The following is a 16495-nucleotide window of genomic DNA, read 5'->3' on the forward strand; positions in this document are numbered from 1 at the left end:
CGTAGTCCTAAGCTTCCACCTTATTTCTAAAAGCAGTAGCTTAACTGGCCACTACTTTATTATCTCTCTTTACTTTGGGCATAATAATAATATGTTCCTGTATTTATTCAAAGGCCCTTAACTGTAAGAATCTATGATTGCAACATTCTCAATATGTGAACAAAATAAATAAAAGCTGGATAAAGCTCAAAAGCAAAAATGAGTTCTACTGGTAAATTCTGAAACTGTTAAAAAAATGAAAATTTGAACATACACATTGATTCCTTTATCATTTATTCTTGTGGTAAACATCAGATAACATGAGCAAAGCTATCTTGTTCACAATAGTTACACATTCTTTGTTTTACTTTTTACAGGCTATAAATATATGTAAGTAGATAAAATTCTTGGCTAAAGACACATTCCAAAATTTTGACATAAATGTTTCCAATCAGGACTGAAGAAAGCTTGTTGAAGTTCCATCAGACCAGCAGCAGCAAACCTAATTTGCATATATGCTCTTAAATTCACATCTACCATTTTTAAAAGACTTTTCCTTTCATAGCCAAAATGGTAGAAGTGGGCCATACATTTTATTCATAAATATACTGGCCATTTAAAAATAAAACATATAAACAGAAATTTGAAATACATAGTTATGTACATTTGAATTCTTGTCAAAACAACCAAACATTAATGAGTTATTACAGAATCTTAGTTGAAGACAGAATTTTCAATAACTCATGTTTTGTTACACCTTAAGGCTGATAATGTAACATGAACATAACATTACGTAAAAATAAGTTCAAAGCATGTATTTTACAACTTCATGCTTTTATAAATTTCAGAATAAAAAAGGATCAAAAGTTACAAAGCAGACACCCTTCAGAATACAGTGTGGAGCAGGCAGAACATGTCTTAATCAGCTGGAATGACCTCAGAACGTCCTTGCTGTTGACCAGTCCCTGCTAGCCTGCCACACCGCTGCCTGCTTTTAACATCACAGGTCCATTATTTACTCACAGACAGTATACACAGATCAAAAGCCCACATATTATAAGCATGATGTTCAATCTTAGTTATATTTCTAACTTGGAAAAAAAAATTAACAACAAAAGTTTTATTTCCATAAATTATTGTGTTTTGTTGGTGCTAGAATGGGCAAGGGCTCTACTAAAGCTGTGCCCCATCCGTGGAACCTGTTACACAAGAACAGCAAACACACTTGTGTGCGGGCACAACTCTCTTACAAAGAACACTGTTCTAAGAGATTTAAAATGAGTAACATGAGTCATTCCACATAAAACTCTTCTGTACTGATTTCACCACACAGCTCTGTGCTTCTCAACAGCAGCCTTCAACTTTTCCTATATATAAAATAATCAAATATTTGTGTGGAAAAAATGTGACACATTATGTAAGGAAATAAGTTGTAGCTTCGATTTTCATTGAACCCAGAAAGTGAGCACACGAGAGCTCTTGCTAGGACAGCCGGGAGGACTTGGGCAGGAATGCGGCCATGGCCTCCTTCAGCACCACCTTCCCCAGGCCAGCAGTGACAGACCACTGATGCCTCTCAGCAGGAAAGTTCTAGAGAACGTGGGGCAGCTGAGTAGTGTGGAAAATGTAAACTTTCTCAGTTGTGAAGAGAAATAAGGCTCGACTCTAACTCCAGCCTCTGGCTGAAACACCAGCAATGCAAGAGCTACAGACTTTTAAAGCTACACATGCATAAAAGGGAATCTCCAATTTGTTAGAAAGATTCAAAGCGGACACAATAAATACCTATTTACCACTGATTGTTTCATTTCTTTAAACTATACTGATTCTCATGTCAGTATTCAAAAATTCTTAACTACCGAAGTAGTTTCTTCTTAGCAGCAGAGATATACTGCATAAAAAGCAGCACACTGCTGACCCTAGCAACACGGAAGTCACCGGATCGTGCACTTTATAAGCATTGGTAAACCTGCTGTCACTATGGTATGTTCCTATGATGACAGAGACTTTTAAGACTATGATCTCCAGACTTTTAAGAAAAATTAAATTGAAATCCTTACTTTTGGAACATAAAGCTGTGGGGCCAAAATTTAAAACAAAATTTATTCCAAGTCAGAATGTGCAGAACTAAAACTAGTGGGAAGAGTAACACCTTGGCTATGAATGATATTCCCCTCAATAGACTAAGTTGTAAGAATGCCACTGAGAGCACTAGTTAAAGTTAGTCCAATGTACTTCTTAAAAGCCTGTTAGTAAGCTTATTCATAAAACTCATCGAAGGTAGCTGTGTTTTTCAGTAGCATTTACAACGATCTAGCTCTTGGTAGATTGGCACACTCCATAGAACAGTGTAACGTTCTTTAAACTAGCTGCAATTTTCAGTAGCTGAGTTCACCAACCGTGTAACAGAATTATAATGTTCTCCTAAGCCATACGCATGCCTCATGTATCTGAAATAAAAAGAATGAAATTACTTTTTGGTGAGTTATTTACTATGTTTAAGTATATGCAGTATACAGACATATAATTTTATATAACTATAATAATCTGAATGTCCTAGTCCACGGAGATCTCATGAATGGAACATGATGAGCATCTTCATTAAGAGGTCAGCATTATGTGACAAGTTCTGGAAGCAAGCAGTCCAGTCACTAGAAGCACAAAGGCTAAGACGTCGAAGGCTCAATGAGCTCAAAGTTTCACTAAAGTTCAGACTATTAATGGTAAAAATAGCTAACACACACACACACACACACACACACACACACACACACACAAACACACACACGAGAAAAATCTAGAGAAATAATCTCTCCAAACTCAGTATGAAAGGCCAATTCTCAATCATGCAAATACACTACTCACAGCATGAAGGGTGACCACAGATTTTATGCTAGTTAAAACTTAGTGCTGTTAATGCCAACTGGGGCGACACACAATACTAATCCCAAAATTTCACAGCCTTTTGAAGAACTTTATTCTTAACTCATAAAAAAGCCTCAATAGTCTAAGCAATTATGTAATCACAGTCAGATGCTTTCTAGTTCTATGATTGCCTTTAACAGGAGCAGAATTAATTCAGCTGCTTACAGCATTGTGATTAGTCAGTATATTCAACCTGATACCTTTTCACATGCCTTTTTGTGTTAATTATGAAAAAAAAAAAAAAAAACAGTAAAATCTCCTAGGTACTTACACTAGTACTAACGGATTCCTTGGATACTCTTCACCAACTATAATAGGAGGAGCATCTGCCTGTAGTATCTCGATTGGTGTTTGTAAGATGTGAGACAGAGCTCTTAGCTACAGGGGGAAAAATGGATTAGCAAGAAAAACAAAATACAAATCTTACTCAAATCACAACCTATTGAAGTACATGCATAGAATGGCAACCAGTTAGAGGAGAGACTTGCTCTGTTCGTATTAGCACCAAGAGCTCAGGTAAGCGGACACCTAGGCTTTTGTGAAGTGCTGAAAGAATAAACTAATAAGTGACTGCATCCAAGGCAGGAGCTGTCTTGGACATGCAGTAGTGTAAAGAATACAATGTCAAGCTGGGCAGACCGCTTATTACAATCTCTGAAGCTGAAACCGTTCCAGTTTTCATAATGGTGCCATTTTTTTTTAAGAACCAGTGGCTACGCATCAGACCAAATTGTTACCAGCCAAAGGACAGGGAATAGTAGATCGAGCAAAGCACGAGGCTCCCTTTTAAAGGCGTCTCAGATGATGCTGGTGCAGTATCAAGAACCACAGTTCTGTAACTTTCAGCAAACACAAGAAAATCTAGGACCTATGTTTAACTGAGGAGCCTAAGTCTGGAACCTGAATTCCTAACTAAATCAACTCCATCAGCACTAACCTTCCAACATCCTCATGTTAAAAATTACTTCAAGAATATGGGATGGATTCTATGCTACACAAAAGAAATAATAAAATAAATAAAATCCCATATTCTGTTTTGAAAAATGTTCTTCTGAAACACATTCTAACTTTTTAAAACTAGCACAGAGTAGTATGCAAAGCCGTAGCAATGTCCTCAAAACGCCATATGATAGGGCCAGCGGGCTGGCATAGCAGGCTAAGGTCCTGACCACCAACCCCAAAACTTACATTTGATCCATATGGTAGAAAGAATATCAGCTCTGGAAAGCTATCCCTGACTACCAGAAGTGCACTGGGGCTCTCTTGTGACCACACACCCAAGAGCTCGTGCACACAACTGTATAATATTGTCTTTTGGCTTTGGTTTGATCACCAATATACATTTATCTGACTTCTGAAAACGTGTACTTTAAAGAAATTCACAAGCAATAAATGAGCCAATATCCTTCCAAAGATGGTTTTTAAAAGTGTCTCAAGTCCTCTCAATGTAGCAGAATTAAGCATGTAAACCACCGTACCACTCTGAACCTTTACATTAAAGGTTCTTCAGTCTCTACCCTGTCATTCCTAGCGGAACAGTTGCTGTGTCTGGAGTCGGGAGAGAAAACATGGGGATGGCTCCCTCTGGTGGAGAGGTCCAACTACAACACTGTGCTAAAAAAATGGCACTTTTTAACATTTACTTCTTCCCATCTTCATTCAGAAGCAGACCACCAAAGACATCACCTTTGGAGAATACGACAGTGCTACAGTCATTCTTCTGACATCTGAGTTCTCAGACTCACACTGAGCACATACTACAAGGGGTCTTACTGAGTCATCTGAAAACTAGAGGATATGAAGCTGGAGAATCCTCTGGGGCACAGAAGTCAGAACATAGCCTAGGCTTTGCCTTCTCACCCTTTCTCCCAACACCTCAGACTGCCTGTCCCCACCAGGCTTCAACAGATGTTTTCATGTAATTAAGCAAGGTTAACAGTACATTTTAAAAATTAGTGCTAAAAGAAATTATGTTGTTTCTATATGACTGAATGCATTGTTTTCTCATGAAATCCACTATCAAGTAGGAATTCAATAAATAATTGCAGCAAATGTCTTAAGTTTTATACAAGATACAATTTTTTATCTTGCATAGCCTAGGCTGGTGTTAACTACTCCTCTGGCCTCAGTCTCCCTAGCGATGGGATTACAGGCACGTTAAGTCCAACCCTGGTTCATCTCTATTTCTGACATAAAGGAGGAGTTATTTCTGCAACAGTAGCTCAGGCCAGCATCCAAGGCATCTCACCAGCCTGGATTATAGGTGTGCACCACCACACCAAATAATCTTCATTTTATTGTCTTCATTTTTTTAAATGCAGAAAAACCAAGCAGATTGGCATTTCGAATGACAACACAGATGCAATACCAGCTTCTGTTAAGTCATAAATCCAACTCTGGGTTATTTAAGATGAAATCATACATCACTTACTCAAGGGGTCATGGTTTAATCACATACACAAGATTGTATAGCTCCCTATTTCTTTGTCAGGAGAGAAACGGCAAATACAGAAAGAAAAAGATATCTTTAAAGTGAACTGGGCTTAGCTAGAAAAACACATAGAAACTACAAGTGGGATTCAGAAATGATTTAATCCCCATAATCACTGTGAATCACCTTACCTCTAGCTGACCGCCCCACGCAGCTGTGTTCACAATATCATCACAGTACTTCCCAAACTCTTCTGTAAGAAACAGATCAGAACAACTTCTGAAATCACGTTACACAATCTCTTTTGTAGCTCCCACCATTCCTGATCAAGAACATCTCCCTTCTGTATCACCTCCTTTTAGAAGTACACTAAATACACCCACCCCACCTTTCCACCACCTTTCTCTGGAAAAGCAAAGCATTTCTGCTTCTGACCATCTGTCCACCTGAGACACAAAGACCTATGTAATTAACTGCTTTCTTCATTATCTAAAGCAACAACTCCTAAGTGTCAAATATTCACTATCCTGACAAGTGTTCTAAAGCCAAAACTGCATGCAAAATGCTGCACAAGGTTAAAATGTGTAGCCATGTTATATTTAGGCTTACTGTAAGAGCCTATAAAGAGTCAAAGTACAAATGAGCTTAATCTCCCTCCCCAGGGCAGCAGCACATAGTTTCTCTGCTTGTCATTTTATGTATCTTTACATGATCTGCACCAATGTCAGTTTTAGCCAAGGAAGAAATTTTACTGAATGGGCCCTGACAAGTAGAAGGCCTAATCTCTGAACTTACAATATACAGCACATATACACTGTTAAATGAAGCACATTAAAAAGGGCTAAATAAGAGATGATGCATGCTGCTTTCAGAGAAGCTGGAAAGGAGTTAAACTCCCAGCAACCACACAAAAGCTCACATCTATTTGTAACCCTCTCCTGGTTCCCAAGGACTAAGACATGGTACATACATACAGATGCAGGCAAAATAACCATATACATAAACAATAAAATGGGGCCAAACATCCTTCCTGTCCAAGGAAAGGAAGAAAAGCTAAAACTAAAAGACAATGTGTGTTAATCTCTTTTGCTATTAAGTCTACATTGTTCAAAATAGTCCCTAATGCCTTCAATAAAAATTGGCTGAATGAACAAAATCCTGTTTCTTTGACGAACCATAAATGACATATTCTACCTTAGCAGAGTGAGTAAATGACCACAAAGTCACACTTGCGGCGGTCTATCTAGAGCCCTAAGGCATGCCTCGCTCACAATGAGCAACTCGGCACCAGTGCTAATTCTGCCCATCCTGCCATGCTCTACCTCCTTCCGTGGGGGGCAGATGGCATTACAGGAGTCAGATTATGCCATCCCTTCCCCAAGTGACCCTCTCAGTAGCCTTAGCTGAGATCTTCCCTCCATTTCTTCCCTCTGGGCAGCACAGAAGCCCTTCTAGATTCTGACTTATTCTTATTCTTAAGTGGTGCAGTTTTTTTTTTACTTCGTCATAAAAAATGTACCTTAATTATTAATTTATTTAAACAGAGAATATAGTTCACAGGATTTACAAAATCAAATTTTAAAGTAACTAGTAACCTTCCTAGCTACACTTTATTGAAAGTAACATTAGAGTTCCCTGAGTATGATTAGGTTAGTTTTCATAATCATATTCTGTTCATGGTCTCAGTGCCGTCCACACACACGCTTACAAAGACTGATCAAAATGTCACCTTACTCTTAACTCTGTTAAACATAAGCACACATCTTTCAATAATGACTAACCCTACTCCTCTCTTATTTTCATGACTTATATACAGCAACTAATATATTTTATTTTAGCTACATTATTAAGTACTTAAGAGGTAAAGCAAAATATATCTACATCTATTCAAATTAAAAAAAAAAACAAAATCTGTCTAAATGTTAACAATCTTTCACCTTCATTAAGAAAGCTCTTCCTTGCTACACACAGGAAGCACTTCATCTGAAACCCAGACACACTGACAAACGTAGTGAAGGAAGCTAAGCTACCTGCAGTGTACATATCTCCTGTACTGGGGTTTGTTAAGAACGGCAGGAAGTCATCTGAGTGGCTCTGCATGTACTCCGCAGTCTGCCTCCTTAGGGTAGCCACAGTCAGAGCACCATCTTGTTCTCTCAGCTGATCCTCAAGTGCTCCGTACATACAATGACCATCAGATGGAATATGCTTAATTTCCAATTCTCTGGCTGCCAATATTTGAGCAAGTTTTTCACTCTCGAGATGTCTGGCTCCAGATAAGTTCTCAATTTCAGCCTCAGCTATCCTCTCTTCCCGCTCCTTTTCCAATGCAGCCTTCTTCTCCTAAGACAAGAAGATAGGACAGTTAATGATAATAATTAGAATTATGTCACATTCGATGAGAATGGAGACATTAGTCTGCCTTTTTTGCCATTTCCTTCTCCCACAAATGCTGCCATTTTGATCATCTCAAGGTTTGTAGGAATAACTACCACCCTTAGCAGACAATTTTCTCATCTGACTGCTCTGTTCAGAGCCCCTCCCTCTGTACTAACATATAAAGAAGCCTAGACCAGGTACAGTGGCCTAGGTCTCCAAGTACACCTGGGAAACTGATACAAAAGAATTGCATGCCCAAGGACAGCTTGAGCTGCAGTATTCTAGTCTAGCCTGGCCTGCAATGTGAGGGTTTGTTTCACAGAAGAAGAAAAAAAAGGAGTGCCTGGGAAGGGTGGAGGGATATCTTCTTTAAAAATCTGCCAATTTGTTTGCTTATTTGAGGCAGAGCCTTGCTATGGTAGCTGAGGCTAGCCTATGCTCTCCAACCTCCCACCTCAGACTTCCAAATGTTGGGATTAATGACATTTGCAACCACACCTGTCCTCATAAGGACCATTTTAAAACATGTGAACAACTTGACTGGCTGATTTCAAAGTACTGATTCAGTGATCCAGTCCCCATACTGGTACAATGCCAGGTGGATCTTTGTGAGTTCAAGATAAGCCTGGTCTACAAAGTGAGTTTCTGAACAGCCAGGACTACAGGGTAAGAGCCTATCTCAAAAAAAAATTCAAGATTCAGTTCTCCTTAGACTTAAAGTACATGAACATATTTAGTCTCAAACTACTCCAAGGTTGTATCACTCCACTACAGTGGATTTACTATGTTAAAACCAGAAAGATACTGGCAGATACTATTTTTAATCTATTTTTTTAAGGTGGATACAACACCTAATAAATAGATTTTAAAAAACTTGCTGGCAAACAATTCAAGTATTACAGTTATACTAAAATCCCTCTAAATCACATGATCCCCTATAACTCTCTAAAGCTCTGAGTAAATATTCTCCCAGATTTTCTTTCAATTAATTGTAATAAACATAATACAGTTACAGAAAATGTGACATATCCTTTGTAGTAAAATGGCATTTTCATATAGTATAATAAACAATTATATTCCTTAGTTAAATAAGAAAATAAAAATGCGTGAGATTTCCCCATAGCTGTATATGAAGCATTGTTGGGATTCAATGAAGTCAACATGAGATCTGTTAATGAATACCATGGAAAATTTGGAAACAAAGGAAAACATTCCCATATGTGAACTACTATGAACCATAAGCCAGAGAACATTCTTGTTTCACAGCTAAAACAATCCACAGAACTAGCATACAAGAGAAGTTTCAAGTGGCTGGCTAAAGAAAGGTCTGTCATTAATTTGTTCATCCTAACATAGTACTAAAAAGTAGAGGGCTCAACAGCATTTGTAGTTGGTTCTTTCCGGATGGCAGAACAGTCTATTTGGAGGGTTGTCACCAAGCCTTTTACAACCTTCTAATCTCAACCACAAATGTGTCTAAGCACTTGGAGGAAAATTATCTTTCACCCTCAGAGGAAAAAAAAAAACTCACTAAATTTTGCAATTTTTTAAAAATTAATTTTCTTGTATAGTATCAGTATTTGCCCCTTTATGTCTGTGTAACAAATGCATGAGGTTCCCGAAACCCAGAAAGGGTGTGTATGTATGTGTGCCCGTGAGATCCCCAGAACTAAAGTTACAGAGGACTGACAGCCACCATGTTCAACTGGGAAGCAAACCAGGTCTTATGGAAGAGTACCTGGTACTCCTAACCGCTACATCATATTTCCAGCATCTGAAAATCTTGGTTTAGTAAGTTATAGAAGGGAGGAAAAATGGTAAAGAAATTGTAAGGAAAGGTAAGGCCCTCCGTGTTCTAATTTCAACTCCCTGGGGCAGAAGAAGTAAATGGGAAAGTACAATTCAATAAACTGAATGAATGACATGAGAGAACTTCAAATGTTCTTTCGTGAGTTTAAATGGCTGAATTCAACAAAAGCAGTAAGTTCTCCAAGAAAACATAAACCAGCTGTAACCATAAGAAAAGCAGCATGATTTACATCACTGGTATCTACAACTGTGGATCTGGGTATAAAATCTTAAAACACAAGATGGCACTATTACTTTATAAAAGACTAAAGACCATTTCAGCGGGGAAAGGAAGAATAAGCACCTTAGACATCATCTAATCCAAAACCCCTCATTTTCCTCTTCTGAGGAAACAGCAGGCAGAAAGATTTCCAAAGGCCATACAGCTGGTTAGAGCAGAGCAGGGACCAGGGACAACACAGAGCTCCTTCTATGCAGGCACCTGAATCAGAATAAAGGTTGGAGCAGATGGCAGCTGAAGTTAATGTCACACACTTTTTTATGTCCAATCTCCCAAGCCCTGTAAGTCTCTAGAAGACCAACTTCTACCACCACCTTATTTTACTTAATGATCTACTTTGGAATTAAAAGCAACTGGGTTTGCTTCCAGTAAATGGGGGTGTGAAGCCCATCGGATCCTTGTCTCTGTGGGAGTTTCCTACCTTAGGCACCATTCTACACAGACAGTAGTAGACAGAATGGCAATCAGGTCTAGAATAGGTGGAAGGCAGGAGCATGGAACTCGTAAACACTCTACTAGCAAAACTAGTCATGATGATTTGAGCACTAGTCTAGGGTTGTGTTAAATTCCTTCTCGTTGAGATAACCAAGTCTCATCTTTCTCATTTATAAAATAAAGAAACCACACCTCATTCTACTTCTCAAATTCTCTGTTTTGGAAGTCAATCATTTTATTTCTACCTTAGTTCTGTTTTGTTTTCCCAAAATTCAAAGAATCCTCAGGCTAGACAGACAGTAACTTTACCCACTGAGCCTTCTTCTTAAGCACAATTTCCTGAGTTTAATGCTCCCATGTTTCTCCAGTTTAAAATTAAGATCCCATACGAGCCTTATAATAAATCACCATAAATATGTCATGTTTTTCTCCAGAGTTGTCTTACTACCACTAACCACCAGTGGTTAACTGGCTTTTTAATCCTTAGTGCTTTTGCAAAAATAAGTTCTAAATAATTTAATGTCCAATTTGCCTATGTTGGATCCAGGTTCCATTCTGGTAAGCATTATGAACATTTAGTGTTCTCTACTACAAAAGCTTACTAGATTAACACAGTAATCTGGGAATGATTTTCTCTGCCAAGTGAAAATAAGTGACTGCTTTATCAGTCACCTGTAAATCATACTAAATTTCTAAGAGTTTAGTTGGGAAATGTATTAAATTCAGGTTGGAAAGAAGTAACAATATTTTTTAAAGGATAGGTATAGGTACACAGTAGCTTCGTTTTTAGAATCAAATAGGCTACCATTAGATGCTGCAACACGATAAATATAATTATTTATTAATACTTCAGTTCTCCAGGCCTTATATTTATGGTGCTGGACAGCTAATTATTTAATACCCCTAACAGTCCTCATAAATATTATTTTCCCTTACCTCTTATTGAAACTGAATGGCAAGTCATGAGAGTACATGAAATTCAAACCATACCTGGGGCTGGGGAGCAGCCTAAGGCCCTGTCTGACCCTCAAAAGCACAATTTAAAAGGGGAGAAACACCCATTCTGCCAGACCTTGATCTTCCATGCTCTGCTATACTACGTACTAAAAACACTCTGAAATATATTTACACTTAGAGCTGAGAGAACTTCAACAATTAGTGAACTAGTATTCAGAACCAAATACTGAATTTTAAACTTCCTTTTCTAAGGTGGAATGGCTTACCTACCTCCTGCCATTTTCATTATGCTAAGATCATTAATTCATCATTTCCAATAAATCTAATGCTCTATCTCATTTCACATTTGTTTTTTCCACATTATTTCTCCAGCATACAATACCTTGTCTAAACATTTATCTTTACTTCAAATTATACCAATCCTCAACACTGAAGTTCCCTTCTCTGCATTTTCAATGTCATTAACCATTATATATTAGCCATTATATAAACACCAACATAACTTTCTGAGAACTCTGGATCTGTGTTTTCTTGTATTTCTAAGTTCAAGTCTTCACTTCAGCCTGAGCACTAGTTTTTAAACAGGGTTTTTGCGTTAGTCATAATATGACCCCACTCTTTAAAATTTCTAAATTAAGTCTATAATAAAGTACTTATCTAAGAAGGAAACAGTCCTTAGCCTCCCTGATTACTATAATTGCAAACAAAGTATCTTATTTTTTATTTCTTATATCTATTAATTTCCATACAAGGCCGGGAATTAAAGTCCTACTTCACAAGATTGTCAGGACATGAGATTTCAATATAAGTAGCTTAGACTATTATCTGACATATGGTAAGGACTTGTGAGTTCCAGTCTCCTGACAAGAAACTCCAATTGTTTTCTATTTATCTTTTTATATAATACCTAAGAAAGTATTAAGCACACAACAGCATTAGCTTATATACATGTGATATGACTTTCATACCCGTCTCTTTTGTGCTTTTGAAATCCGAGGTGGTTGATTCTCAATTACCAAGTTTGAAATGTTAACAGCAACAGAATCTATCTGAAAAAACAAAAGCATTTAAAAAAAAAAAAGGAAGACAAAAGAGAGAAATGTTTTAATTTATTGAAAGTGTTAGGCTACTAAATTGTTACTGAAAATTAAAAATGTATCCAACCCTGTACTTCCACTTTGAGCAGCAACATTAGACACAGAATTAGATAGCACACTTGTGTCACCTTTCTGTACTTCCACGAATCTGCAAACACTAGGCTCATCCTGCATACCTTCTGTCCTTCCCGAACCTAGTCCATTGCTCTAAATACTTTCATTTAAGGACAGTCTTTCCTACCCTAGGATGCTCACCTAGAAAATCCTTTGTGCTCATTACTACCTTCATATCCTAAAGTTGACAAGTCACTTCCCATGTTTACTAGCCTGAGCTTAATGAGCACTAATTCTTCAGGTTAAAACTGAGCAGTTTCTATCTTCTAGCTACAAACTGGTAACTTTACTAACAATTACAACACTTAGATCCAAATGTTAACACTGTTTAAAAAAGTTAGCCTTCGACTTGAATACTTATAATTACTGTTACTTAGTAATCATTAATATAACTCAATATATAATTAATATAAAGTCAAACTAGTTTAGTATGATAAATATATAAAATAACCCAAAGTATCTGAGACAAACACACAAGTCTCCAAAGATTATATTATATCCCTGGTGATAAACTATTAAAATTTCCTAATCAACTCTATGAATCTTATGGGGTTTTTTATTTTCTTTCTTTTTTCTACCACCTCCCCCTTTGAATTCTGATAAAAACTAACAGTCATATTAACAAAAACAGAAGAATTTGGGGAGAGGCCAAACACAAAACAAGTTTAATTAATGACAGAACAGTTCAAGGCAGAATGGAGAATTTGCATCTTAGCAGGAAAGTAACAAAGGACTATGACCCAAACTTTTCTTTCTCTGGAAACCTATGAAGAAAACCTTCAAAATGAAGGCCTACAGAGCAAACAAAACACCCTGCTACTAGAATACAGGGGGAAAACAACCAGAAACACAATTACCACAATGTTATCAACATTTCTGAACAGAACAGCACACATTGTTGTGTGTGTGTCTATGTGTGAGAGAGAGTGAGTTGAGTGTGTGTGGGAGAGAGAGAAAGAATATGAATATGTGTGCATATACATACATGCCACAACAGCATGTAGAGGTCAGAGGACAGCTTGTAAGTTAATCCCTTTGATCCAGGTAGGCTGGGTCCTAGGGATAGACCTCGGGTGATCAAGTCTAACAGCAATCACCTTACCTGGTGAAGAATCCTCGCAGGTCTATAGATAGAAGTTTTCTTGCCACTTTCTTTTCTATTGCTGCTATTGGACTTTGAGAATGGGGTTTTGCAATGAAGCCCAGGCTAGCCTCAAACTCACAACCTCCCTGCTTCTGCCTCCTGAGTGCTGGGACTATAGGCATGTACCACCAAGCCAGGCTGGTGATAAAAGTATTTTAATAGTAAGAAAGGCCAGGAACAGGATGACTGAGAAATGAAATTAAAGGCTTTGATACTATATTTAATACTTTGTGTAAATGGACACACAGAAACTGTTCCCATGTCAACAGAACAAAAACGAATCAAAACTTATGGAAGATGAGACCTCACACGAAACTAAGAAATTCCCCTCACCAGTTAACTCAGGCTGTAGAATGTATGACCCTCCACACCTACAACTATGCAACAATTCACAGGGGATAAAGGTGGGGCTGGTTTTGAATTCTAGCTTTTGTCACCTCAATAACTAAGACAAGACAAAAGTTCTTAATCTCTTTAAGCTGGCTTCCTACTGGAAATGTGTGATCACCTACATTACTTTATAGCTAGTACCTTACAGTGCTACTCTGAACAAAGCGGGCGTTCACATAGGCAAAAAAAAAAAAAAAAAAAAAAAAAAAAAAAAAAAACAGCCATAAATCTGCTTACAAAAATATTGAAGAAATGTAAAGCTAGGGGTCGTGAATGCCTGTAATCCCAGCACTCTGAAATCAAAGCAGTAGGTTCTGAAGTTCAAGGTCATCTCCAAATCCACATAGGTGTCAGCGTGCACAAGGCACTCTGTTTCACAAACCCGTGAAATGTGATGTGTGACTGTATAACTTGATTTCAGAACCAACTGTGAACATGTAGTGGATAAGCAGTGAACACACTCAGACAGTTGTTTCCACGGGTTCAGAGACAAGCTTTGCTCCCCATACCTTACTGTCCTTTAAAGTCAGCTTCAGCTGCTCCAGTTCTTCCCTGTGTTTTTGCTCCATTTCTCTCTCCAATTTAGCAACATCTTCCGTGAGTTGCTTCCTCCTCTTTTTGTCGTTTTTGGGAACAGCATTCTTCATTCCCTGGATTTTAGCTAAAAAGGCATCAAAACCCCCATGTCCGAGCCCGGGAAGAAAAACGAAAAGCAGTAAGAGGGTGGGGAAAAGCATAATTATAGAATGTAATGCAATTATAGAAGCAATTAATCATGACACAACAATCAGCTATGGAGAAAGGCCCGGATGAGGCTTGGGACCCAAGGTAAACACAACCTTGAATGTGTCTGGTTTGACAGGACAAAACCAAGGTTCAAAAAATTAGATAAAATGTCAGCCCTTTTCTGTGACCGTCAAGACAAGGGGAAGCAATTCAGACCACAGCTCTAAGGCCGGGTGTCGGGATTAGGACGGGAATGCAAAGGGAGGCAGAGGAGGTCAAGGACTTTGGCCTCCAGGCACATCAAGCAGCAGCACGTGCTTGGGGTCCACGGCAGGCCGCTCACGGGGACACCTCCGAGGACTGCAAATAAGGGGGCCGAGGGAATGGGGAAAGCTGGGCTGGCCAAAAGTTATCTGACGGGAAGCCTAGGCGAATCCATGGCATGTGCCCCTCCAGGTTCCAGAGGGCACACGCCAGGCTCCCAGCCCTGGGTGTAGACGACTTTTCCATTCCCAGCCCCATTCCTGTCACCTTGCAGCTCCTTCTTCTCCTTCCGATGCCTTCTCACCAGCTGCTCCTCCTCATCAAGCTCCTCAGCCATGACCTCCTCCATGACGACCAGCACACGCGCTGGAGGAGCTCCACACCTCAAGAGGGCCAGCGCCTCCCACCCTTCAACCCTCACCCGGGGCGCCATTGGCCGCCGGGAAGGCCCAGCCCCGCCTCAAGGCGGCTCCGGATCCAGCTCTAACCACTGAAACCCGGAGATGCCGACATGGGCTAGGGCGCTTGCGCGCTCCGACCGCTCTGGGCGGTGAGCCGGAAGCTGGACTCCGCGACTGTGAGCGCACGCGGCTTCAGCACAAAGCTACGTGCCAGGCGATTGGCCCTGACGGGGCGCGCGAAGATGACGTCACGGACGTTCTTTTCCGCACAACTTTCGATTTGCGCTTCGGAACGCTGTGTATTAGTTTGTGCCCATTGCCAAGGCATATTGTAAAGTTTTTCTTTTCTTTCTTTATTTTAATGAAAGCGTGGGTTGTCTTCAATAAGGATCTTTACATTGCTTCGATCACACAGTAGAGAATTGTTTTTGTTTGTTTACAATGTGGTAAAAGGGGGAAAAGCTAAGTAATCTAAGAAATGCCTGCTCTTGAGTAGGTGATGATAGAGAAAGATATGAAAAGGACTAAGTGTCGTAAAGTTTATGTGCTAAGTTCAATGGTAAGAGTTGAATTCACGGATAACAGTGATATCGGGGTGTTTTGAATATTTGCGTCAAGGCTTAACAAATGTAAGTTATATGTGCCTCAAAACCAAACTAGTAAGTCAAACAAGAATTCTTACGGAATGGTGGAGGGCAGGTTGGGAGTGGAAGACCCAGACTGCTGGTCCAATATTTTTAGGGCTGATCGTGGTGGTGAGGGCCTTCCTTTAATCCCAGCACGTAGAAGTCAGGCAGGCAAATCTGTGAGTTTGAGGCCAGCCTGGCCTACATACTGAGTTCCAGGACAAGAGAATTACATAGGTGAGACCCTGTCTCAAAAATAATTAATGAACAAATAAATAAAATATTTCTATATGAATGCCCGGGACAGAACAAAACAAATGAAGTTGAAATAATAGTTCTGAAACAAACTGAAGGTTTATTTCCAGAGATGAATAATGAACTGGATCTGCAAGTGTGTAAACCTACAAGGGGTACATTTAAATCTTCGTGAGGAGAAAGCATCTAAATGCATACTGTTTTGGGTTTTTTGTTTGTTTGTTTGTTTGTTTGTTTGTTTTAATATCAGGGTTGGGTGCGCTGTATAAGTATTTAGACTGAG

General features: G+C 39.0%; 1 protein-coding gene across 1 annotated transcript; it reads right to left on the reverse strand.

Annotated features, from left to right (window-relative positions):
* Positions 1–276: 276 nt before the first annotated feature.
* OTUD6B (OTU deubiquitinase 6B) lies at positions 277–15361 on the reverse strand. The gene is made up of 7 exons (XM_080938711.1): positions 15198–15361; positions 14450–14601; positions 12164–12244; positions 7366–7678; positions 5527–5588; positions 3176–3282; positions 277–2429 (listed from the first exon to the last, which is right to left on the reverse strand). Exons 1-7 carry the CDS (start codon positions 15277–15279, stop codon positions 2345–2347), a joined length of 882 nt encoding a protein of 293 aa, XP_080794837.1. The 5' UTR covers positions 15280–15361; the 3' UTR covers positions 277–2344.
* Between the last annotated feature and the right edge of the window lie 1134 nt (positions 15362–16495).

This window comes from Micromys minutus (genome assembly GCF_963924665.1).
Source record: "Micromys minutus genome assembly, chromosome: 26".
NCBI classification, from domain to species: Eukaryota; Metazoa; Chordata; class Mammalia; order Rodentia; family Muridae; genus Micromys; species Micromys minutus.

Coding starts and splice junctions, on each gene's coding strand:
- OTUD6B (XM_080938711.1), bottom strand. CDS start 15,279: ATGGAGGAGGTCATGGCTGAGGAGCTTGATGAGGAGGAGCAGCTGGTG. Junction 12,245..14,449: donor TGACTTTAAAGGACAGTAAG/GTATGGGGAGCA, acceptor TTGTTTTTTCAG/ATAGATTCTGTTGCTGTTAA. Junction 7,679..12,163: donor CAAAAGCACAAAAGAGACGG/GTATGAAAGTCA, acceptor TTCTTGTCTTAG/GAGAAGAAGGCTGCATTGGA.